General features: G+C 37.2%; 4 protein-coding genes across 5 annotated transcripts; 2 read left to right on the top strand and 2 right to left on the bottom strand.

Annotated features, from left to right (window-relative positions):
* The first annotated feature begins 2,828 nt into the window (after positions 1-2,828).
* Positions 2,829-4,598, top strand: LOC125209475. Its single transcript, XM_048109075.1, has 2 exons — positions 2,829-3,638; positions 3,865-4,598. Exons 1-2 carry the CDS (start codon positions 2,829-2,831, stop codon positions 4,411-4,413), a joined length of 1,359 nt encoding a protein of 452 aa, XP_047965032.1. The 3' UTR covers positions 4,414-4,598.
* A 1,439-nt stretch (positions 4,599-6,037) lies between these two features.
* Positions 6,038-10,261, top strand: LOC125213545 (2,3-bisphosphoglycerate-independent phosphoglycerate mutase). The gene is made up of 10 exons (XM_048114148.1): positions 6,038-6,193; positions 6,341-6,510; positions 6,825-6,952; positions 7,476-7,626; positions 7,831-8,034; positions 8,434-8,858; positions 9,021-9,213; positions 9,323-9,418; positions 9,616-9,771; positions 9,862-10,261. Exons 2-10 carry the CDS (start codon positions 6,349-6,351, stop codon positions 10,024-10,026), a joined length of 1,680 nt encoding a protein of 559 aa, XP_047970105.1. The 5' UTR covers positions 6,038-6,193; positions 6,341-6,348; the 3' UTR covers positions 10,027-10,261.
* A 51-nt stretch (positions 10,262-10,312) lies between these two features.
* On the bottom strand, positions 10,313-11,850 carry LOC125213546 (oxygen-evolving enhancer protein 2, chloroplastic-like). Its single transcript, XM_048114149.1, has 4 exons — positions 11,508-11,850; positions 10,876-11,108; positions 10,743-10,793; positions 10,313-10,663 (listed from the first exon to the last, which is right to left on the bottom strand). Exons 1-4 carry the CDS (start codon positions 11,755-11,757, stop codon positions 10,403-10,405), a joined length of 795 nt encoding a protein of 264 aa, XP_047970106.1. The 5' UTR covers positions 11,758-11,850; the 3' UTR covers positions 10,313-10,402.
* A 408-nt stretch (positions 11,851-12,258) lies between these two features.
* LOC125213544 (DEAD-box ATP-dependent RNA helicase 53, mitochondrial-like) lies at positions 12,259-16,563 on the bottom strand. Of its 2 annotated transcripts, XR_007174962.1 has the most exons (9): positions 16,034-16,563; positions 15,551-15,678; positions 15,056-15,467; positions 14,840-14,938; positions 14,473-14,697; positions 13,778-13,939; positions 13,047-13,525; positions 12,792-12,837; positions 12,259-12,622 (listed from the first exon to the last, which is right to left on the bottom strand). XR_007174962.1 is itself a non-coding variant. In XM_048114147.1 (8 exons), exons 1-7 carry the CDS (start codon positions 16,400-16,402, stop codon positions 13,058-13,060), a joined length of 1,863 nt encoding a protein of 620 aa, XP_047970104.1. In that variant the 5' UTR covers positions 16,403-16,561; the 3' UTR covers positions 12,259-12,622; positions 13,047-13,057. The 2 variants fall into 2 exon arrangements, 1 of the variants encoding a protein (XP_047970104.1); XM_048114147.1 differs by lacking the exon at positions 12,792-12,837 and having other exon boundaries at positions 16,034-16,561.
* Between the last annotated feature and the right edge of the window lie 10,290 nt (positions 16,564-26,853).

Below are 26,853 nucleotides of genomic sequence, written 5' to 3'. Positions count from 1 at the left end.
GTGTGTAGGTGTGTGAAGTGTGTGTAGTGTGTTAAATGTGTGAAATGCGTGAAATGTGTGTAGTGTGTGTAGTGTATGAAATGTGTGTAGTGTGTGAAATATGTGAAATGTGTGCAGTGTGTGTATATTCATCAAACATGTCAATTCAATTTCATATCAATTCTCATTTTTACCAAACATAGGATTTGGAATTGAATTATAATCATTCCAATTCAATTCCATAGAATTCCAATTCCAATTCAATTCCAATTCCGTGTCCCAAACGGAGCCTTATTGCTTTTGCATAATTGGGGGAAATGAATTTAAGAGGGGTATAGAAGGAAATTTGACCCCATTTTTGGATCTGGATTTCGAGGTAGTTTTAAAAACCAACTAGGGGTGGCAAAATGGGTAGCGGGTAATGGGTAATTCCCATCTCGACCCGCTACTCGCCGGATATCGGGTATCCGCTACCCGACGATAACAGGTAACAGGGCGGGATCGGGTAGTGTGTTTTAGAGTTTAGCGGGTAGCGGGTATACTCATTACCCGCGCGGGTATACCCGTTAGTCCCGATAATACCAGTTATTATTAGTATTAGCTATATACCATTTTTTAATACTCTCCCCGTTCCATATTAATAGAGGCGTTTCAAATAGTTAGAATGGAGAAAAAAAAAGTAAATAGTTAAATAATAATAGTTAGAATTGAGAAAACATAAAGTTAGAGAAATAATAATGTAGAGAAGAGTGTTTGTATTATTATTTTTCCAAAATGAGTGAAGAAAATGAAATGCCTCTATTAAGGCGGAACAGTGGGAGTACTTTATAATCTAAGAGTTATTTTGAAACATTTTTATATTCCAACGAACATACAATAGAAAACGTTTATTGTCAATCTATTCAAAGTTTACCATCAATATTAATAAAGTAAATTAAGGAACATTGACAGTTATTATGGTTTTCAAATTTTTTATTAGGATTTCGGGTCGGGTACGAGTACTCGCAATGTCGGGTATGGGTTACCCGTCACGGGTATCGGGTAATCCCGGTATATCACTGGGCGGGTATTGGAACAATAAATTTGGCTAAAATCGGATACGGGTACCCGCGGGTAACCCGTTTCGCCACCCCTAAAACTAACATAATAGAAATAATTAATTTGGGCACATTTCCAGCCTCAATAGTGCAGACCCATATATGTATAGAGCATCTCCAACCATTACACTATACTCAAATTCATTTTAATGTAAATGTCACACTAAATATTGATTTTACTCCAACCATTTACGTAAGCTCAAACCCAAAACAATATTTCCCACTTACTTACTTGTTTATACTTTTTCAATCAATCCTAGTATATATTTTAGCTAAACTACACGTTAACCTAATGACACTTATTAATAACTTAAAATAAATTAAATTAAATTAGTAAGATTTATTAATTAATATAACTATATATGAAATCAATTATTTATTAAATAAAAAAATTACATAATTTAGAAAAGTTAAATACAATAAAAATACTACAAAAGTTATCACAAGGTATAAATAAGTTAACTAAAATTCAAAATTAAAATTCATTTAAAGATACCATAAGTATATAAATTAGGTACCGTTTTAATTATTAATGTTTAACTATTGTTTATTATACATGATAGCGCATATAGTTTGATATTATGTATTAGGCATAATATTAGTTTAAAATTAAATATTTTTTTGTCAATTTTTAAACTAATATAAATCAATTCTTAATATTAAAATTTAAAAGCTATCAAATTATGTAGAAATTTACTAAAGCATAACTAATCAATATTAATAGGCATAAGTAACTAATATTTCTATTTGTTAATTTAGAAAAAAAATGTGTGTAGCTTTTTAGTTCTAAGCTAATAACTTTTCCTTTTCTTACACAACCATGTCACTCTGACAAAAACTTTAATTTAGTTTTGTTTTTGAATATGCTAAATGTAACACCAGTTACAACATGTTTGTTAAATGTACTCACCAGCTTAACCCATCAACATTGTTTCTATTTGGTATGAATAATTATCATAGCAAGATTAAATTAGTTGAATTATTGAGGCATGAAAAAGAGCTTATTTGTGAACAGATGATCCATGGTGGTGTGATTTAGCACGCGAGAATAAGCAGATAGCCACGCGAGTTATTGAAAATAAATTAGTCAAAGATTCTCTAATTGCCACTAATTCAAAAAGGCTAAAATAATAACGTAAGCATATTGTTACTATTAATATATTCCTTACTTTATTTTTACATATTAATTACTCCCTCCGTCCCAGAGTACTTGACTCACTTCTTTTGGGCACAGGATTTTAGGAGGGGATGTTTAGTGGTGTAAGTGAAGTTGATAATAAAGTAGATTAGGTGATGTGATGTATTTTTATTTTTAAATTTAAAATAAATGGAATTAATTTTTTGTATGCATGTATTTAGCTTACTGATATTTCGAAGCATATTTCTAATTAACTTTACTCATATTAAAAGTATCCATATTTAATGAATGCTAAATGCGACGTCAAGTTCAAATTGAGCATAATTCAAACAATATGTATTGCAAACATTAAAATAATCAATGACTAGGAAAAGATCAAAACTAAATTGAAATTTTGATTCACTTTGATTCACATTTAGCGCTACATTTAGCGCCTGATGAAATTTTCAAGTTAAAAAATGTGGCGCCACTTCTGCCACATATGCTATCTGTTCAAAATTTTCAAATTTTCAGTGAAATCACTATTAGTGGCGTCATAGACTAACATAAATACTCCAGTGTGTCATAAATATTCTTACACCTACTTTACATTCACACAACACAAAAGATCCAGAATGCAGCGATCTGCCACAAGTATATGTACAAAGCTTCAGCAACAAATTGTGCAGTTCATCAATGAGAGATGCATAAACGGCAAGCCACCGCGAGGCACGATGAAGGAAGCTCGGGAGAAGTTTAACGTATCAGCTTCTACATGCACAAGATATTGGTCAGAAGCTACAAAACAAAGAGCAAGAGGAGAAACAATGCAGGTAATCAATCATAGGAAGAACAAACCATGTAGCAGACGTATTCAAGTTGATCTTGTTTTACTTAAAAGTTTGCACTACACTAAAAGAGGAAGTATCAGAATATTGGCTGTTGGATTAGGATGCTCTAAGAGTACAGTAGGAAGATGGGTGCAAGCAGGGCTGATTAGAGCTCATACATCAGCCATTAAGCCTGATCTAACAGCCCCCAACAAATTGTTGAGGATGAGATTCACACTAGAGGCTTTAGAATTGGATAGGATTTTAAGGAAACTCAAGTTCAAAGATATGCACAACACAATCCACATTGATGAAAAATGGTTCTATATCACGAAAGGTACACATAGGTTCTATATGGCACCGGAAGAGGAAGAACCACACAGATCATGCAAAAATAAGCAGTTCATTTCTAAAATCATGTTTATGTGCGCTGTTGCAAGACCATTATTTGGAGGAAACGGAGAGGTTCTGTTTGATGGTAAGATAGGTATTTTTCCATTCATAGAAAGGGTTCCAGCAAAGAGGAATAGCAAAAACAGAAGGGCAGGAACAATAGAAACCAAACCAATCGATAGCATCACAAAGCAAGTGACAAAGGACTGTGTAATAAATAAGGTATGGCCTTCTAAACTAACTTTGATGTTGCTGCAGTTACATGTTACAGTGATAACAAGTGTTTTTAATGCTTCTAAACTAACTTTATTGCATGCATTGAATGAAGAATTTACAATTCAATTTTTGTATGCATGCATTTAATGTATGCATTCTAGTTACACATTCAACTTATGATGAAAATTGAGGGGATGCAATGCAATTAATCAAGAATTGAATGCAAAAACAGATTATTCCAGCCATCATGGCAAAATGGCCGGAGGGAGCAAGTAAGCAAATCAATATCCAACAAGATAATGCAAAGCCACATATTAAGAATGAAGATGTGGATTTTATTGCTGCTGCAAATCAGAACGGGTTCAACATGAAGCTGGTGCAACAACCCCCTAACTCACCAGATACTAATGTGAATGACTTAGGGTGGTTTCGAGCAATACAATCACTTCAGCAACAAACTGCATGCAACACATTGGATGATTTATTGAATGCTGTGGAAAAATCATTTCATGAACTATCTCCTATAAGCCTAGACAATGTTTTCATGTCTCTTCAAGGATGCATGATTGAGATCATGAAGTGTAAGGGGCAGAACAGGTACAAGATTCCCCATATGGGGAAAAATGCTCTAAGGAGATCTGACCAACTGCCTCAGAACTTAGAAGTTCCTACACAGCTAGTTGCAGATTGCATTGCTTATTTGGAAGAACAAGGGCATGGGCATAATGAAGGAATAAGAAGGATTGTGCAAGATTTGGAATTGGAAAATACTCAGCAATGAGCAGCAACTGCAGTAGCAACTATGCATCTTTTGGGAAGGTAAGAAGTACTGCAACTATGCATCTTTTGGGAAGGTAAGAAACTTTTGTGAATCTTATTTTGGAGAGATGTTGTAGCAACATGTACTTTGTAAACATGTTGTAGGAGCATGTCAATATTTTGTTATTGTAGGTGTAACAAATCTTTTGTGCACAAAGCTTTTGATGAAAAATGCTGGTTGTAGTACATCTATAAAAAATTCACACACCAACAATTTACACAACCATCACAATTCACACCAACAATAAAAAGCATCTTAGTCAGACTTTAAGTATGTGTTCATTCTTCAATTGTGAGTACTTCTCATCTTCAACCAATAACACATTTCAAGGCATATAAACAATACACATAGATATAACAAACACAAACAATTCAACAAATTCAGCAAATTTAACAAAAAATTTCAGCAAAATCAGCAAACAAATTCAGCAAATTTAACCAAAAATTTCAGCAAATTTAACAAAAAAAATTCAGCAAGTTCAGATAGAGAGAAACTAAAACAGAGGAAAGATCTCATCAATTTTAACCTTATTTGAAGCCATAAAAATGCACGGGTGCATATATATCACGTTCGCAAGGATCTTCGCCGGCGGCAGCAGCATCATGGTCAGATATTTGTTGGAACACAGCTTTCAGATCTTTTAATTTCAGCTGACCGCTCTTGAACTTCTTTATGGCAGGGGTGGTGGCGTCGGCAACCGGAGCTTTCCTCTTTCCTTGCACCACGACGAGTGATTTTCCTCCGCCACTGCCACTGCCAGCAGACCACGACGGCGAGCGAGTAAGGGGGCGTCGGGGGTTAACCCACCCATCATCGCTTGGATTAGGCTCACATATTTCGTCGTTGGAAGCCATGGATGCGTGAATTTGAGAGAAAATGTTAGATCTAGGGTTTTTTTTTTGGAAGAGGCGTGGAGAGAGAATGAGGGATTGAGTCTGGAAGAGAGAGAAGACACAAAAATGAAATGATGTTGGTGGGTTGGGTACCGATTTCCATTCAATTAACATTGAATTAATTAACATTATTTTAATCCTAATTGTAATAAGGGTGTTAGTTAAATTCTTTAATTTTTACTGTAAATAGAAAGTGGTCAAGTATGCTGGGACACCCCAAAATGGTATACGAGTCTAATACTCTGGGACGGAGGGAGTACCTCTTTTTTTTATGTTTGGAAAAGTAAAAGTGGCTACAGTTTTTCAGTTACAATTGTACCGATTTGAAAAACAATGGACTACTGAAAACAGTGGACTAATTAGTGGACTTCTTACATAAAGAATATTGTTTTACTAGAAATATTTTTTCATTACTATTTATAAGGTGGTAGTGTGTGTCATAAAGATAAAGTCATTCAATCTACAAGTATCCTCTTTAAATTATAATCTCAATATAATGAATGAACATGATTGATTTAAAAAAGAAGCCAAAAATATTCGATAATAACATTAAACTTAACATAAACGAATCAAGATTTAATTCATACATACTATCATCTTTTTTAGTTGGTAATTTGCATTAGTTTTTGAGAGTATATATTAAAATTATCTTTTCACTCACTATTTCTTGTTGCACAAGATCATAAATTTTTAAAATTTGGCATATTCCCAAAAGATCTCGATTAAAAAAATAAAATAAAAATCTCACCCACCCCACGTTTGGTATTTATATACAACTTCCGATCTTAACGCCCCTTAATTTTCTCTCCCAAACCTAATTTTTTCAGTGAATATTGTCCATTAGCATTGTAAGTTGCTGAATCTGGTGTTCAAATATTTATGGTTGCATGCGTGTGATTATTTTTATTCATGCAAATCCAAATCTTTTATGTTCTAGATCTGAAATTGTTTGTCTCAGCTGGTAAAGATTTGATTTTTATTTGAAATATCAACAGAAATCGAGATGGGTAGCTCTGGATTCTCATGGAAATTGAACGACCACCCCAAACTTCCCAAGGGGAAGACCGTAGCAATGGTGGTTTTGGATGGATGGGGCGAGGCCCATGCCAATCAATACAACTGCATCCATATCGCCGAAACTCCTACCATGGATTCACTTAAAACGGTAGCGCCTTTATCTGTTTGCCCTTGATTTGTTATGTTTTTACAGTTTTTGACAATCGATCTTCAATGGGCTAATGGATCTGTAACTGTTTTTGCTGTTGCTGTTGTTTGGATGTGTGCGTGTGTGTGTTTGATTTTTTGAAAGGATTTTGGATTGAGATTGTGTTGTTTGGATATGTGTGTGTGTGTGTGTTTGATTTTTTGAAAGGATTTTGGATTGAGATTGTGTTGTTTGGATATGTGTGTGTGTGTGTTTGATTTTTTGAAAGGATTTTGGATTGAGATTTTGTTGTTTCTGGGTGTGTTTTGATGAAGGGTGCCCCTGAAAAATGGAGATTGGTGAGGGCCCACGGTAAGGCTGTGGGGCTGCCCACAGAAGATGACATGGGTAATAGTGAGGTTGGGCACAATGCTCTTGGTGCTGGCAGGATTTTTGCACAAGGGTGAGTTTTATTTTGTTTAACTGTTTGTTTGAAAGTTAATACCTTGAATTCAAGAGATGTGAACTTGGAAATTGGAGTTCCCCAATAGTTGATGAATTGTGCAGCCAGTTTCTGTTTTATGATTCCTTTGTAGTCTGTATATAATTCTTTTCCTCGTTTTAAATGTATGTAGATTTATATGTTGGCAAATTTTTCTGAGCTCAAAGCTACCTAAGCTAGTGGATAAGTAGAAAAACCTGTTGAATACCTGCCTGTTAATATTGTCAAGTCCAAGAATCATGTGATGGCGTTGTAGGAAACTATAGTAACAAATTTTAGGAATCAACTTTGGCTGCTTTCTTTTGCTAATCTTGTTTCTTCTTTGTTTTTTACTCTTTTTGTTGCACTATTGTCAAAAGAGAATACGCCATTTTTCTTGTAATGATGAATAGATACAAACTAAAAGTCTTAAAGTTTTGCACTTTGGGTTATGATCTTTAACTTAATATTATCTTAATCTTCATTTTTGTGTTTCTTGCTGTAGTGCTAAGCTTGTTGATATTGCTCTTGAAACTGGGAAAATTTATGATGGGGAAGGTTTTAACTACATCAAGGAATCCTTTGCAACTGGAACACTTCACCTTATTGGATTATTGAGTGATGGTGGTGTCCACTCTCGGATTGATCAATTGCAGGTATCTTAGTTCTATAACTTTCAGATTAACAACGAATCCGATAGCAGTAATGAATTTTTTAAATATTTTTGGTTATATGTTTCACTCTTCCTTATTTTTTAACTTTGTGGGCCTTTTCTTTCTTGCAAGTCTTTGTTGTGTAAATATGTATTTTATATATATAAACAAGGTATCTAATGGTGCAATGCATATGATTTACTGCAGTTGTTGCTGAAAGGTGCCAGTGAGCGTGGTGCTAAAAAAATCCGTGTTCATATCCTCACAGATGGACGTGATTGTTTGGATGGATCCAGTGTTGGCTTTGTTGAAACTCTAGAAAATGATCTTGTAAAGCTTCGTGAGAAGGGTATTGATGCCCAGATTGCATCTGGTGGAGGTCGCATGTATGTCACCATGGACCGATACGAAGTAAGTAGTCCATCGTTATTATTTTATTCTAAAATGTACATATATATTTTGTTTTCATGCTGAAGAAGAATGCTTGACTCTAGGTTTAGTGTTGGTGGTCCGTGGTCTTCCATTTTAGCCATGCTAAGTTAGTTGACACGGGTTATCTTGTGTCCATTGATTTCATGCTTTTTGTGTGTCATGATTTTGACATCATGTACATGAATCGTGCGAACACTTCAATCCTTTACATACTGTCTAAAATTTTCAGCTAGGATGTAATGGAATTTGTTGAAGACATGAAATTAATCAATCATTTCTTTCAAACTTGAAATGTTTTTGTGCCACATTGGCCGATTTCCCTCTCAATGACTCATTATGTATTCCTGATGGCACCAATGTCTTTCTTATTGCTGTCAGAATGACTGGGAAGTTGTCAAGAGAGGATGGGACGCCCAAGTGCTCGGAGAAGCCCCACATAAGTTTAAGAATGCAGTTGAAGCTGTCAAGAAGCTGAGAGAGATCCCTAACATAAGTGATCAATACTTGCCCCCTTTTGTTATTGTTGATGATAGTGGGAAGTCCGTTGGGCCTATTGTTGATGGTGATGCTGTTGTTACCATGAACTTCCGTGCTGATCGCATGGTCATGCTTGCTTCGGCACTTGAGTATGAGAAGTTTGACAAATTTGACAGAGTTCGTTACCCTAAAATCCGCTACGCTGGAATGCTCCAGTATGATGGTGAACTCAAACTTCCAAACAAGTACCTTGTTTCTCCTCCAGAAATCGACAGAACCTCTGGAGAATATTTGGTGAAAAACGGCATCCGTACTTTCGCTTGCAGGTAAGTCAAGTGAATCTTTATGTTACATATATATCAGTTACTACTTTTTATTTCCATATCAACACATGGTCACAATTTGAGTGAAAAAATGAAGCTTTCACGTTTCTAAGACTTCTATGCTGGGGCTTAGTTGGGATAAACGTTTTCCATGGTGTTCTGCAGTGAAACGGTTAAGTTCGGTCATGTCACCTTCTTCTGGAACGGAAACCGCTCAGGATACTTCGACAACAAACTGGAAGAATACGTTGAAATCCCAAGTGATAGTGGTATCACATTCAACGTCCAGCCCAAGATGAAAGCCTTGGAAATCGGTGAGAAGGCGAGAGATGCCATTCTTAGCCGCAAATGGGACCAGGTAATCCAACAAAACCACGTTCTTGCCATCCCCTCCTCAGCACAAGATCATATCTTTGGATAAGAAACAACTTAGTTTTTGATGATTTTCATTTTCCTTCCTTAAAAAGGTACGTGTCAACCTACCTAACAGCGATATGGTGGGACACACTGGTGATATCAATGCAACAATCGTGGCTTGTAAGGCTGCTGATCAAGCTGTCAAGGTAAATACTGATTCGTATGCTGTTAATCTGAATTTCCAGCACACGAAATATGTCATATGAACCAAAACAAGTCCAAAATAATTACGAAGCTGGTCAATGTTCAGTATAATTACGCCTACAATCGACCAGCTCATAACCGTCTTTTACCACATCATGCATCAGCTGGGATAATGTACTGATCTATTAGTTTGGTTTAGATGATTCTTGATGCGATTGAGCAAGTTGGTGGAATCTACGTCGTTACTGCTGACCATGGCAATGCTGAGGATATGGTGAAGAGAAACAAGAAAGGCGAACCTCTACTCGACAAGAATGGCAACATTCAAATCCTTACTTCTCACACACTCGAACCTGTAAGTATTATTTATCCTTTTTTTGAGTTAGTCGCACATGAATGATGAAGCCATTTCCTAATACATACACATTGCATAATTCTGCTATAGGTTCCTGTTGCAATTGGTGGCCCTGGGCTGGCACCCGGTGTCAGATTCCGCACTGATGTGCCCAATGGCGGACTGGCTAACGTAGCTGCTACCGTCATGAACTTGCACGGCTTTGAGGCCCCTAGTGACTATGAGACCACCCTCATCGAGGTCGTTGACAAGTAGACAAGCCGGAGAGCGGATTACACCCTTGATTTTTGAGTCTTTTTCCTTTTTATGCAGTAGAAGATGTGAGAGTATTACAGTCATCAAATGTGTCCCAATAAATAACTGTGCTAGGATTTTATTCACTTCCTAGAATTCTTGATTTGTGACTTGAAACATCCAGCAGTTTCTGCTTGTGATTTTCATTGTTCTCAACCAGTATTAATTTCAAGAATTCAGTTTGTCATTTATCAAATCAAGACTTGATTTTTCTGCAATTCTGTTTGATCATGATTGAAAAATTCCATTGCAAGAAACCTTAAACAAAATACTTGATGGAGATCAAACTATCATACAGTTTATCAAGTGTGGCATTAGATACAAAATATAGAATCAATCAAGCAACACTGAAAGAAGTTGCTGCACTCTCCACAAACTTCTTTGCACCCTTGAACCATCTCTTGTCCCCAGCTTGAGCCTTGCAGATGTAGAGCTTCCCGTCCTTGACAGTGGCCGTGATCAGCTGGTGCTTGCCCCCCTCGTCTCCGTCAGCAGTCCTAGTCAGCACAGACAAGAAGTAGTACTTGGTTCCATCCACCACCGGAGTCGCAGTCTCCAGCAAGTTGGCGGTCGCCACAGCCCCGGAGTCGAATCCACCCTACAAATCCCCAAGTGAATTCATCATCAACATTTTAAATTTTAGGAATACATCACATTTATTTGAAAGTTGTGATTACCTCAGAGTCAGTTTTGCCAAAGTAGGCCTGCTTCCCCAACAAGTAGTCAACCTGCAAGAAATTTACACATGTGTGAAAGAAACTAGGGTTGCTGGCCGGGAACGAATGAAGGTGGTCAGGTCGAGATAGTTACTTGAGATAGGAAATCCTCAGGGGTGCCGTAGTCGGTGATGGTTTTCTTGTCCGTCGGGTTGATGGTGACGGTGAGGTTGCTGCTGATGTCGAAGTTGTCCTCGTACCTGAGGACTGTGCCCGGGAACTCGATCTCGCTGCTAGGGTTCCACTTTGCAGGGACTAACACCTTGAATCCGTTTCCGGTGTAGGGTTTGAAATCTGTGTTTGACTTCGCCTTGCCAAACACGTTCGCTGCACCAAATTTCCATCATTTCTTCGTTTTATTCGTAACAACGATTACTTTTCACTAGCAAACTCGAAAATTTTCTCAAACACAACTTGAAAGATCTCTCGGACCACAACAAAGTCTGATTAATGTCCGAGGCCAAACTTTAATTACATAAGAAAAACGGTAGAAATGAGTCACGCATCCCCTTTAATGTGATCATTACCAAGTTTGATGTGGGACAAGAATGAGATCTATATCGACTTAGATCTGTTCTGATACTACGTAGAAATGAACCACTCACCCTCTTAAAAGGCCTTATAAAGGGAGGGTTATTCAAAAATATATAAATGAGACAGAATCATTACCAAATCGATATGACACAAAAATGAATAGCACTAATGTAGATAGAATAGAAGTGATACCGGCTTCTCCATAAACAGCCTCAGCAGGTGAGACCTTGGTGGCAACAGCAGCAGCCCCAATGAGGACGGTGAGGGCCAACCTCCTTGAGACGGCGGCGCCGGAGTCGGATTCTTGATTCTCAGGCTGCTTCTGGGCTCTGCAGACCAGCTGCTGGGCTGGCTTCAGAGAGGGAGAGTAGCGGTTAGAAGTGGTTCTTGCTGAGGTGGAGAGAGCTGCATGGTGGTGCAAGAAGCATGCAGTTGATGCCATTTGCTATTTACTTCTTTTTTCTTTCTTTCTGATCAAAGACACACACAACCTCCTCTTCTTGACTATTGATAGGTTGAGAAAGATTTGATGAGTTGAGTGTGTGATGTGTGAGTGGTGGAGTGTTGATTTTTTGGATGAGATTTTGTGATGGAGGGATAAGGTTGTGGTGGTCTTCTTGATGCCAACTCTTCTTCATATCTCCACCTAGGATGCATGTGGGGCCCATGTTATTATACTTCATCTTCTCACTATTGCAAATGTTTTGGAATTTTCAATTTTTGTTTGCTTCTTCCCAAAATTTGAATATTATGGTTCAAAAAAAATAGTCCATTTTTGTAATTTTAAACCAATCTCTTAAAATTTATCCACTTCCTTTACTAAGCAAAAGCAATTAGACACAAATGTGTGATTTGCATATTTCCAAAGAGACAACAACTGCATTTTAGGGCCAAAAAAAGGCACTGCAAGATTGATCTCTGCATCATTATTGAGAAAAGATCATGACAGTAAATACTCCTATTAAATATATAATTGCAGAAATGTTTGTCAGTTGAGGCAGCATGAATCCTATTGCCGATTTATACAGATAATTCTGAGTAATTTATGTCGGAAGATATTCAATAAGCCATTCCTCCATAGCAAAAATTGTCAATCCAAAGCTTCGACATCAGAACCTATTAACACTAGCAACTAACAAGACAGTAGTGTGTAACATATGGCTTATTACAAGTCTTAAGCAGCAGCAGCACGACAAAGTTAATATCCCTGCATCTTCCTCCAAAAGGTTAAGGATCCTAGACGACTCACGAGCTTGGCTCCCGGAAGGTATTCTTTTGCCATCCTTGCCTTTGCTGCTACGATAATGCTGTTGAAACCGAGAGTTAGGTAGAGTAGACAAAAATCATCAGTAGCAATGCAAAAGGCATAAGTAACTTTAGATAGTCGAGATAGCATTTCAAATCGGTTTTGAGTATTCAGCACGACTCAACTCACTTACAACACAATATATAAGTATGCACAAGTAATTGAACCACCTGATCTTGTGTAGATTTGATACAAGAAATGATTGCTGCATGCGAACTGACAAATGCCAAGTAGTCAATAGTGAAAACCTTATGTGAAACATCAAGGATGTAGGCTTAGGATATTCATATAAGTGTAAAACATATGTGAAAGTGAAACAATCTTTTGGCATATGAAAGCGTTCAGGGAAAATTTGTAAGTATGTTGCAGAGCCAAATACTACCTATAACTCATCATGGAGCACCACATAAGTAAAGGGGAATTACCTTTGATAACTTTAGAATTCATCATCATTGCTATAACCACCACCAAAGCGTCCAGAACTCTTTCCAGATCCACTGGATCGATCAGAACCAAAACTAAAACCACCCGAGCGACGTGAATCATTGTTTCTAACTGGACCACCGAGGCCACCAAAACCATCCGAGCGGCCAGAGCCCCCAAAGTCCCCAAAACCACCTGACCGGCTAGAACCAAAACCACTGGATTTTCCTGAACCCTGTCCCCCAAATCCACCACCCGAACCAAAACGACCGCCTCCGGAACCTCCATATCCACCAGAAGAACCAGAAAAATATCCACCAGATCGACCACCCCTTGAATCTCCAAAACCACCAGAACGCCCAAAACCTGAATCCCCAAATCGACCATTTCCCCTGCTGCCTCCACCAAAACCAGAACGACCACCCTGATCCATGCCACTATACATGCTCAAAGCATCATCTCCAACAGCTATCTTCGGGAGCTATAAAATCAGGAAAGTTTTAATAGATTTAGCTAAAAATATTTGAAGAGCATGAAAACTTGACAGAATATGCAGCTGGCAGTCACATACTTAAACTGATTTAGAGTTCTTTCAAATAGACATGGTTGTATGATACATACACAATATATAGCATTTATAAGAACAAACTAGGAAGGCAAAATGGCAAAAATATCAGTGCACACACATGAACATTATGGAAACGCTTAAGAAAAACATTGATTGAGAGCTTACCTCTATAAAACGACATCCAACTTCACGCTCAATAGATTTAATTTCCCTATACTGGTGGTCTGAATAAATAAGAATCGCACTACCTTTCTTCCCAGCACGGCCAGTTCGTCCAGACCGATGAACAAAAATCTCAGAAGAGTTTGGAAGTTCATAATGCACCACCTAAGCAGAACAAAGCATGTCAGATAATGTCAAGAAAATATAATAGAAGTATGCACAGATCCTAGTTATATAAAAAAACAACAGTTATTAAGTTAAGAATTTAATGATTATTGACTTTAGACTTAGAATTGAGTGTATGAGTTGAACTTACTCAAGAAATAATAATACACTCAGCACAAAAAAATATCGTTGATGAATCAAGCAAGAAGTTTAAGTGAGGTAAGATCTCACTTTAAAAAAAAAGCATCATGTTTGCCCAACTTCATTTAATACTATTAAAGATCCAACACAAATAAAATCTAAAAACAGCAAATCAGGGCCTTTATTCCAAGTGAGTGAAAACATAATATAACATAAATACAGTGGAAGCAGGATATTATTTACACACTCCAGTGATCCATCAATAATTTCTTTATGTTTTAATAAAAATTAGGAAAATAGAAAGGTAGCTCATCCAATGGACCAATGGAGTATCAATCATCATATTGACCAGTATATAAATACCAAACGACCAAGATAATTTAAGAACATACAAGATCCACATTTGGCACATCAAGTCCACGGGCAGCTACATCGGTGGCCACTAAAATATTGATCCTTCCCTCACGGAAAGCAGACAGAGTTCTTTCCCTCTGGTTCTGTGTTATATCCCCATGCAAAGGTTCACATTTAAAGTTTCTTTGCATAGCATATGCCAATCTATCAGCATCACGCTTCGTCTGAGTAAACACAATACATTTACCACCTTTTGCATGTTCCTGATAAAAAAAAATGGTTGTAGTGCTTAGCTCAGAGCATTGAACATTATGATAAGATAATGTTACAGATGACGAATTAATCTAGTAACAAGACTGGTGTACAATTAACATGTAAGGAAGACTTAAAATGGAAGATTCATACAGTTATCAGAGGTCCGAGTATAGCTGGTTTCTGACGCATATCTGAAACAATGGAATATAAGGAAATCCCATCAGCTAATTTCTGATCAGATTCTCCAACCTGTAGAACATAGTTAACAACAGATTTCATATTAGATGAGCAACTCACAACGATGCTTGTTGCAAAGAAACAGCTAAATAAATAACATCGCATAAAACACAGAATCTGGACTCTTACAAGGTCAACAGTAACAGGGCTACTCAGAAACTTCTGGGTAAGTTTCAGTATCCAATTTGGCATTGTAGCTGAAAACATCATTGTCTGATGTTTCTGCTTTATGAAGCTCAGGATCATCTCAACATCTTCTGCAAATCCGACATTAAGCATCTGATCTGCTTCATCAAGGACAACAAACTGCACTTCTGACAGGTTCAAGGAACCACGCTTAATCAAATCAATGATGCGGCCAGGAGTTCCAACCACCACATCAACACCACGGTCAAGAGTGCTCATCTGGCGGGATATCGGAACACCCCCATAGACACAAAGCGTGTCTAACTCTGTGGCAGACTCTGCAAATTCTTTGTCAACCTGTCGAGCAAGTTCTCTTGTTGGAGCCATGACAAGGGCCAACGGATTCCTGCCCTGTCTGAACAATAAAAGCAAGAAGAAAATTAATAGCCTAATAAAACAACCCCAATTGATTACTTAAGAAGTAAGTTATATATGTACCCATGCTTCTTGTTGAACTTAATAATTTTATCCATGATGGGAATCCCAAAAGCCAGGGTCTTCCCTGTTCCAGTTCGTGCCCGCCCTATCATATCACGACCCATCATGGCAGGCTCCAACACTGCCCTCTAAAATTAGAAGAATCAAATTATCAAAAAAGGGGATATAGAAACAAAAAACTCAAATAATTTCAATAGGTGATAACACAATTCCCGAATGTCCTCATATTCCCTTCAGCACATTGATAGCATCATAATCATACAGCCAATTTATCAGCTCAACATTCAATTCATTATTTCATTTCGAACTTCAATTAGAACTCGATTCAAGTCACATAATTGTTAGCTCTTGAAATGATAAATAATTCACCTAATTTTATATAACAGCGTCAATCCCTAATCAGCTTCAACAAGCTATTAAGTAATTAAACACTAACACACAATATTCAAAACATTTAACGATTTTTGCATTCTAGATTGATACCTGAATCGGGAAAAGCTTCTCGATTCCCCTCTTCTTCAAAGCCGTAACAATCTGCGGAGAAATATCAAGCTTGGCGATCTCGAGCCCTTCATCCGCGGGCCGGCTCGAGGCCTTCTCCGTATCAGAATAATCCGCCATAGCAAAGCCTGCCCGCAGTGGCTGCCCCGAATGGAAACCCCTCGCTAATCCTACGCATGGATAAGCTGCAGGAAGCCTCGAACCAGCTGTAGAGGTGTGAATCCGTGCGTCAGAAACCGCATTCGACGTAGCTGGTTGCGGATGGACGGAAATGAAACGGCTGGCGGCGGTGAGAGCGAGCGTCCTCAACGAAGATTGAGACGATCTCCTAATTAGAAGAAGGCTGCCCATTTTCTCCTACTGTTTCTGTGGAAATTTGGGTTGTGGTGAAGAAGAGGCTGAAGGAGATTGAACCCTAGGGTTTTTGTTAGGGTTTATCGAGGACTCAGAGATCGGAGAGGAGTGAGAGAGTAATGAAATATGAATGGCGGTTGAGTGTTTTGGGGGTTAGGGTTTTAGATATTTTCGATTTCGATGAATTTTGGTGCATTTAATGAGCTTATTTCTATTTTTTCACATGTTTTAGGAAAGGAAAATAATAATACTCTCTCCGTTCCTTAAATTTTGTCAAAGTTTGACGGGGTACGGGTTTTAAAAAATATAGTAATAGAAATTAGGTTGAAAAAGTTAATAGAGTGTGAGTCATAGTTTTAAAATATTAGTTTTATAATAAAATGTGAGTGACAACAAGTTAGTGGAACGTAGGATCTACTACCAAAAATGATAAAAAGTGAAATATGACAAATTTTATGAGATGGACAGAAATGGAAAAATGTGACAAAATTTCAGTGATGGAGGGAGTATTAAATACTGTAATTAAAATATACTCATTCCGTTCCACAAAGTTTGTCCTATTTTATCATTTTTGTCTGTCCCATAAAGTTTGTCTCAATTGGAATCTTTTTAAAAATAGACATTAAATATATCCTTCCATTTCCTCAATGTGGGACTCTTATTCCAGTAAACACCTCTATTTAATACAAATTCAAACAATTTCTTAAAATTTGCATTAGATCGAACTGGGACGAACTTTATGAGATGGGGGAAGCAAAGAGTAAAATTAGAGAAAGAATGACTTTTTCTGCTACATAGACTGATTACATGCTTTTTCTTCCCATGTACAGTATGTTTCAAATAATTCAGTTTTGAAAATATTTAGCTTATTTTATTTATTTTGAGAAATAAAATAAGTTACGCAAAGTAAGGACAAGTTGTAAGCATATTTCAAAATATTTTATTACGGATTAGTCCCATAATGATGTGATACAAAATAGCATGTTTTGTATAAATCAATGTCTTTAATCAACACAAAATATACAAAATCACATGTTTCAGATAAATTAATGTCTTTTAATAACACAAAATATAAACGGTGTGGTAGAATGATACTCGTATCACCTTGATTAGTTTCGGAAGCGTTGTAGGCATTGTAGTAAAATATCATCGAACTCATGCCAAGAACTAGACCGTGGTAAAGAACATAACTAAAGTATAGCATTGCCCGATAGATCATGACTAGAGGAGGAAAATAAGAAAACAGGATGAAAGAAATATCAATAAGACAAACAAGAGTACTTTTTAATAACACAAAGGAGATTCACAAAATAACAAAAATATCATGAAATTTCAAAGAGTGTTTCACATAAGTCACTCGTGACTAATCATTGTTCTTATGACTCATTTAGTACATATTCCATCTGTCCCACGTTACTTGAGTCATTTATTTTTTGCACTCGTTTTGAAAAAATAATAATAAATATTTAAAGTGGAGAGAAAGAAAAGTAAGAGAGAATATAATGTAGAGAAGAGTCTTAACTATAGTATTCTCTTTTTTACTTTATTTTTTCTCCACTTTAACTATTTATTACTATCTACGTCTCCCAAAATTTGCTACACTTTGACCCGACACGGGTTTTAAGAAATGTAATGGAAAGTGAGTTGAAAAAGTTGGTGAGATGTGGGTCCTACTTTTAAAGTATTAGTTTTATAATAAAATGTGAGTAAGAATGAGTTAGTGGAATATGGGGTCCACTACCAAAAATGGTAAAAGTGAAGTGTATCAAATTTTCAGGGACAGGGGTAGTATTATTTTTTCAAAACGAGTGCAAAAAATAAATGACTCAAATAACATGGGACGAAGGGAGTAATACTACAAAGTGCACATCGGAAGGAGTTGTAAACACACGGCCATATGTACGAAGACATATGTCACGAAAGCCCTACAAAAGAGATGAGACTACCACCAACTCCACTCAGCCACCATTTCTTCACTGCTAAACCTGCGCATTTAGAAATACATGCAGGGCAGAATACAGAGTACTCAATGGATACATTGCCCAAAGATATACTACATAATAAGAAAAGTTATCATTATCATGTCATCACAGTAACACACAGAGGTTTTTTTAAATGCCTGGGCTTACTAAGTTCATTTTTATAAAGTTCGTCTGATTAGACTAAGTTCATTCCAGTAATCCGCTATATCTGATAGTTCATTGTGTGTCGGGAGGGTGGCCACCTTCCACAATCACATTGATCGGCCAACCTTTACGATAACACATGGTCCATTTCTTTGTGTACACTAACTAGAATAGGATCTTGATCCTATTGGAGTCCGAATTCGATTCATTCATTCATTTGGCATCACCAAAACGATAGGCATCATAAAACAAATAATTTATGGCAAGATAACATTTGTAAAAAAAAAAAGTAAGTGCGATATATCAAACAAAAATAATTCCATATATATTTGATAATTTTATCAACATTAAATGTGTTGGATATAAATCTCACCTCAAAGCTTCCAAATAAAACTCTACACAAGCTCGACCTTAGAAATAAAACTCCGCGAACACGCCCTTCTTGATAGAGGATATTGATTCAATTAGTCTTATGAACATGCAATGACATGCAATGATCCTACATGGATATGCATCCTACGTTCGAGATTTAATAGAGAGAAATTTGTTCGGTCAAAACTTGCGTCTCTCTAATTGGAAACTAAATTACTTAGCAAGTAACAGAAAAACTCCTTAAGCCCAAAGGTTTCCATCAAATAATTAATCATAAGATTAATTATTTAACTGAAATCGAACTATTCAACTATTTGCAAACAACAAATTCTCAAATCCCAACAAAATTAAATCCTTGAACTCATACTTTAATTAAATCCAAGAAAGATAAAAAAAAAAAAAAAAAAAAAAAAAAAAAAAAAAAAAACCTATATCATTTTCATTGATGAGCCCCAAATTCTTATTTCCTTCCCTCAAATTCAGTCCAATTAATTAAATAACATGTGGCCCAAAGAGGAGCCCCAATACCCAAAACGAAAAGTGGAACCCTAATCACATATTCAAAATTTTGAGAAAGAGGCGCCCCCTTTCATCCTCAGCTCTCACACCTCTCTCTCTTTCTATCGGTTGGCCATGGCGTCGATGGGAAGTGACGCCGGACGCCGACCACTCCATGCCTCCCTCTCAGTTCTCTCCCGTTCTCTATCTAACACTCTCTCTCTCTTTCTACCACTGTCCGAACCTTCCTCTCTTGGCCAAGGCTCACGGCTGTCGGCATGTAGCCTCCACCGCGCCACCCTTCCGTCGTCGACTCCAGGTATGTTCTCTTCTCTTTTCTCATCACTCACAACGTACTACTTCAAGCTTAGCACACACACATGTATGTGAATTCACGAACACAAATGCACACACAACTCACATCTCTCTTCTTTCTTGGTCAAAACCATGTGTTAGGTGCCGTCAAGCTTACCGGCGTGCGCAAGACCAACCGATGTCGACACGGCGGCTGTTGGGCAGTGGCGGCAGGGGTTTGGTGTGTGCGGCAACAGCGGTGGCTACGAAATGACAGCAATAGTTGTGGTGGCTGCTGATAGAACCTCGTTCTATCGGGATTGAGCATGCACATTTATAATGAGATCAAAAGAACGATAAACCCTAGTTGAGGTGCTAGGGGGCGATTTCCGCCAGAACCAGAATGAGAATAATTTGTTTATTATTTTCTCAATGATGAAAATACTATAGAATTCTATAAATAAATTCTATTATTTATAGAATTCTAAACCCTAAAACTTATCTTGCTAATCAAGATAGATAATAAAATAAAAGCTTATAAAAGATATGGAAGATAACTAAAAGATATGCTAAATAGGAAAAGATATGTCGTGTAAGGAGATCCATATCAACTCCCCCATCGTTGAAAACCACCTTGCCCTCGAGGTGAAGTGAAAATAAGAACCGTTGAACTAAGATCTTGCCATCGGTGCCAACATCCGTAGTTCCTCCCCTTTCTTGTCCTTATACCGTTGCTGCACAGGCGGGGGAAGACTCCCTTCTCCGACATAGCTACGTCTGCACCACTAGGGGAAGTAGAGCTGCCAAGAGACAATGGGGATGTCACACCAAAAGTGGCGCCAGGTTCCGTAGTAGCACCGATAACTTGACTAGTAGAAGGCATTTGGTATTGAAGTACTCCTGAATTTTTTGATGGGGGTGGCTGATATTTGTGCTTAAATTGGATGAATTCGACCACCTCAAACGCTCCTGGGCCAAATATGCGAACTCCTTTGTCTCCACCAAATCGAAGAGTAGCACAGCTCCATTCGCAATCCCCATGATAGGACACCACCGTTGGCTTGGAATCCATCAAATCCAAGAGAATATTCTCCTCCTCAAGATTGAGGAGAAGCGACGGTAGAATCGGAGATGTGCCAGTTCACTCACTTAAGTCCTCAATATCCAACATTCTCTTCTCTACTTCAAGCATAGAGCTGGAGTCCAAAATGCAAGTACCATCATATATTAGTGCACCAAAAACAACATTGGAGTAAGTAGCCTTAGAAGATAACTCTAGATCAATGTGGGTTGTGCCCAAAGTATTGTTGTCATTAAATACCCATACCACAGTCTCTATGGGATCATCTTCCGAGGATCCAGGGATGGTGAAAAGATTTTGGGGCAATGACGCAATAGCTGAAACTGAGCCGACCGTTTGGAAACATGACGGACTCCAACTCGTGGTAAAGCCTCCGTCCAAACGTGTCGCAACATTGCGCAAAGGGAACGACCGACCATCGAAGGAGAGTTTTTTTTCAAATCTGAACAATTTTTTATCACCACCACCAAGCAACGTTTGTTGCTCGAGACATGACTCCATATAATCACTATCGGATGGTGTAGGAGTTGCCACATGTTGTGCATCTATTTGTGCAGATTCAACAGCAAGAAGAGCATCATCACCATCAACCCTGTGGCTAGAAAACTCGCACAACTTAAGACCCTCATCGGTGGGATCAGTCACAAAAAGTGTGTCTGTAATAAGTTTTCATGCAACAGAGAGGACAACTCCATCAAAGGGAGTGCCGACATTGCTGGGGACATCATCAGACACCAATTCATGTGCAAATTTTTGTGAAACAACATCGATGTCCACCACCTCATCGGGGATACCAGCACATAACAAACTGCCACCTAATTGCTCTTCATCGTCAACCTCCTCAATTAATTCCGGAGCAAAATGGTAACAAACTGCCACCAAGAAATCCTCCTACGAACCCTTCATGTCAGACTTTTGATAATTATGAAACCAATCCAATGCCAGTTGTTCAATAATTTTTTCAACCACGTCCAAGCGAACTAATTCATCAGTTACAAAATAATTGAAATATTCTTAAATACCAAAAATCCAACCTAACGGGTCATCTCTGTTGAAGAAAGGTGCTTCAATTCGAACACGGGTGGGGACAAATTCTCCAGTGGTGCGTGACGGCGGAGGTCTCCAAGTCCGAGTGATGAAGCGGCCATTGGCTGCGGTGTCCGAACTAGCGAGTTGCTGCCACGGCCGGAGGGAAGTGCACGAAGCTGACGGCTCACATCTGGTGGTTGAGTATGCCACGTCTGATACAGAGTTGAGCGCTCGGCAAGGCTGTCTCGAGTCTCCTCGATTAGCGTTTGTTGCTTGTATTTTGCCATCGAGACATTATTTTGAGCTTCCAATCATTCTGCGTAACTCCCGGATCATCTCATCAATGGTTGGGTGATGTTGTGATTCCATAGTTGGCGAGAATCTGGAGAAAGTGGATTGGGGAAACAATTCAGAGAGATGGGAGTGGTATCGTCACTTTGAGAGAATGGCGAGTTGAGTATTGAGGGAGAAGAGTAGTCAATGGAAGCACCAATTGATAGAACCTCGTTCTATCGGGATTGAGCACACACGTTTATAATGAGATCAAAAGAACGATAAACCCTAGTTGAGGTGTTAGGGAGCGATTTCCGCCAGAACCAGAATGAGAATAATTTGTTTATTATTTTCTCAATGATGAAAATACTATAGAATTCTATAAATAAAGATAGATAATTAAATAAAGCTTATAAAAGATATGAAAGATAACTAAAAGATATACTAAATAGGAAAAGATATGTCGTGTGAGGAGATCCCTATCAGCTGCCCATGGTGGCACCGGCAGGGTACCGTTCTGGTAGCTCAGTGCTTATCGTTGTACCTTAAAAGCTAAGTCTTTGTTCTTGCTTTTATGTTTGCCTTAACTATCACAAACCTACTATGGGTTCTTGCACAAAATAGCTAAAGTAAACAACATTTATGTTTCGTTTCTACCGTAGGTTGGTTGCTAAGTATTATTGGTTGATAATGATGTGATTTCTATGTACTTGACATAAAAAGTATGTGATGGTGTTGGATAAAGTCTATAGATTTAGCATGCTAACAAAAATCTAGCATACTTGGTCTATTGAAGAATGAGTGACCAAATAAGAAAATAGTTTGGAGATGTTTACGTGGAATGATTGTTGGATTTGATGAAATGAAAATATACATATTGAAGAATTTACCCTGAGGAAAAGAAGAAAGAAATGTAGTGTGTAGAGACTTGACTCTCTTTCTTCAAGCACTCATTTAAGAATCCTTACTTTGATACAATTTGATGGAAGTGTTGTTGTGGTGGAACAAAAGAAGTAGAGGATGAAGTGGTGAAGTATTTATAGAGAAAAAGATACATGAGTTTACATGGTTAGAACCTTGATCTATTAAGGAAATGCATTGTCCAAAGGTTATGGATTTTTTTGCCGAATGAGGCAAGTTGTCACCTTAATCATTCACTATACCATAAAAGGCAAGAATCTTACATCTTGTCACTTAGAATGATGGCTAACAAGTACGACCATCATTTGGAAACCGTGCTTAATGTGATGTGATTTCGTCAAACGTTTCGTCTTGATTTGATGTCAAAAAGTGTATTTAAAATATGTTCTATTCTTTCGTGTAGGTAGCGGAAGCGCAAGACATGATTATCCAGCATGATCTAGAGGGCGTGAATGGGGCTTCCCAGGACAAGCATTCGCGGCTGCCCGGTGTGAGCGCATCATAGCTCGGTCCTCATGATGTTAGAAGTTGTGTTGCTATTTTTGTTCTAATATTGACCTTGGTGTAAAACGTCTATGTACTCTCATTTGTAATTCGGACTTCACAAACAACTATAAGAAAATTAACTATTGTAACCGAACTATTTCCATTCACTACTTGAAACGTACTTCATACATAACGCTTGATCACAACATATGGTAAAAGAAACTAGGCGCGAAACTAATATACTAATAAGTGATTTTTTAAAGGCTTAGGAAATAAAAAGGGCGGCCATTACATACCGATTCAAATTTTAAAACTTATTGGGACCTAAAGAAACTCTACCTCTATCTATGTGTTTACATTAGGAGGATGAACTGTGACATAAAGGACTATGCAGTAGAATTGTATCGCGAACTCCACTATGGAAGTTGAACATGTGGATGCTTTTGCTACAAAGGAAGCTGTTTAGCTCCGAATCTTTAGCCTTTAGACATGATTTCAAGTATTCCCAAGAGCATTAGTACTGCATATTGTGATAATTCAAGTGTTGTGGCAAACTCAATGGAACCATGAGCAACAGACTCACAGAGATGAAGTATACTACTCCCTCCGTCCATAAAAATATGTGTACTTTCCATTTCGTCCATCCCACAAAAATATGTGCATTTCATTTTTGGAAAGTTATATCAATTTATACTATTTTAACTACCATTCTCCTCATCTCTCTTACTTTAACAATTTTGTCTTAATTCTCGTGCCATACTCATTGCCCATATTTTTATGGGACGGAGGGAGTATGTTATAAATATAAGGGATATTTTGCATAGGGGAGAGATTCAAATGATCAAAATTTTGCATAAGAAGACATCATGACAAACCCACCAACACGTTTGAATGTCACATGGAAGGATTGAGCATTAGATGCATTAAGGACCAATACATCCTTTATGCGTGAAAACATGCTTTGAGTATAAGTGACAGATTTTTGCAGCTCTATATACTTGAAAGCATGTTTTAGGTATAAAGTTGGAGATTGTTGGAGTTAGTATACTAAAAAGCATATTTCGAGTGTTTATACTCTCTCCGTCCATAAAAATAGACAAAGTTGTAAATGGCACGAGTTTTAATGTGCAATTGTTAAAGTAAGAGAGGGGGAGAGAAAATGTGGTGGAAGTAGTGTTAGTTGATTAACGGGTCCAAATTTAGAATGGTGTGCATGGTTGATATTGGTTTAGAACTTTCCATTTTCAGAATTAGTCTAATTTTGGTAGATGACTTAAAATGATAAAACTTGTCTATTTTTTGTGGACAGAGAAAATATATGTAAAACTTCATGTTCACTTTGAATCTTTTATGAGAAGAAATAATTTTGTTGCATTGATCTTTTGTTCATTTATGTAATATAAGCAATATAAATCTTTTGCAATGTAGTAAACAAGCGAAAGAAAAATTGAGTTTTGATAAAATATGGAGAAAAGCCGAGCTTTCGGATCCACGTACTAGTCTTTGCCTTGATTCAATTAATTAAACATATTACCTATTTTGTTGTTCATGTGTTTCAAAAAGAATGAAGGTCACGGAGAAGAGTTGGACTGGTGAAAATATTCAACTTGGTGACCAAAGTCTTTCGAGACGCATACCTCTTGCTCTGGGATAAAGATACGATGCTTGGGCTTGAAAGTGTTTGTTTGGAATTGTGTTTGGAGCCCCTTTATAGGTAGAAATCTAAAAACAAGTCGAACTCGTCCGCCGCGAGTCACTGGGTTGAAACTCGGTGACTCGCTAGCCTGTTCCAGATTCTGATGTCGTCCCAGCGACTCACTGGGACCTATCTAGAAAATTATCAAAATATCAAATTAAAAAAGCCATTTTAACGACTCAATGTATATAAAAGTCAGTCAATTCAACATTGCAAAATCCAAGCTTACAACCCACCATTTATATTAAAAATTTAGCATGTTGTGATCTCACACCACAAACGCTTAGCAAAATACTTTAGCAAGACTAATCCTAGTATTTAAGTTATTCGCGATTGAAATTTTTAGGATGAAACACACCTAGCCCATGAAGGGAGATTTTGGGCATTCATGTATACCAAGGGTATGTTTGATAGTACTGAATGGAAAAGGGGTGTCAAGAAAATAAGACCGACTTTGACCAAGAAATTTATCGTAATTGTACAGTTTTAACCGTGTTTGATTCTTGTGAAATGCTGGAGCATATTATTTACTCCCTCTGTCCCAAATAATTCGGGACACTTTGACCCGACACGGGTTTTAACAAATGTAATAGAAAATGAGTTGAAAAAGTTGGTGGGATGTGGGTCCTACTTTTAAAGTATTAGTTTTATGAGGGAACATCTTTTTTAGTCCATCGAACTTTGCCAAAGTATCATTTTAGGTCCGTAAACTTTGAAAATATCATTTCAGGTCCATCAACTATGAGTTAATATCATTTGAAGTACTTTTTTACTATTTCTAAGTTTTTCTGGACGAAAATACCCTCGATACCTTAAAGGATATATATTTTTAATAAACTTATCATATACTCATATTTTTTATAAATATCTTTACAATATATTTTTGACGAATTTTCTAAATATAATTTGACCTTCAATATTATCACTTAATTATTTGACAAGTAAAATTGCTTCTTCAATTTTTATATTAAAGAATTTTAAAATTGAATAAAGAATTTTTCTTTAATAATAAAAAATTTAATAAGGATCTTTTCTTGCATGTCACTTAATTACAAAATTAAGTGATAATATTGAAGGTCAAATTATATTTTAAAAATTCATCAAAAATATATAGTAAAAATATTTATAAAAAATATGAGTATAGGATAAGTTTATTAAAAATATATACCCTTTAAGGTATCAAGGGTATTTTTGTCCAAAAAAACTTGGAAATAGTTAAAAAGTACTTCAAATGATATTAACCCATAGTTGATGGACCTGAAATGATATTTTCAAAGTTCACGGACCTGAAATGATACTTTAGCAAAGTTCGTGGACCAAAAAAGATGTTCCCTCTAGTTTTATAATAAAATGTGAGTAGGAATGAGTTAGTGGAATATGAGGTCCACTACCAAAAATGGTAAAAGTGAAGTGAGACAAATTATGTGGGACGGTCCGAAATGGAATATTGGGTCGAATTATCTGGGACGGAGGGAGTATTTGTTATTCAATATTTTAGCAATTGAGAGAGATTTAATAGCTCTGTAACATTTTTACCCCTGCATCACATAACTTCGGTTTGGGTTTTTCCGATCAAGGTTTGTTGCAAGTGAGACAGATTTAATAGTTATGTGCTTCACAGTTTGAAATTACCATAGTCGTTTCCTACAGACGGATCGAAACTTCTCAGAAA

The sequence above is a fragment of the Salvia hispanica genome, chromosome 3 (assembly GCF_023119035.1).
Source record: "Salvia hispanica cultivar TCC Black 2014 chromosome 3, UniMelb_Shisp_WGS_1.0, whole genome shotgun sequence".
NCBI classification, from domain to species: Eukaryota; Viridiplantae; Streptophyta; class Magnoliopsida; order Lamiales; family Lamiaceae; genus Salvia; species Salvia hispanica.
This window is presented reverse-complemented; position numbering and strand designations above follow the sequence as displayed.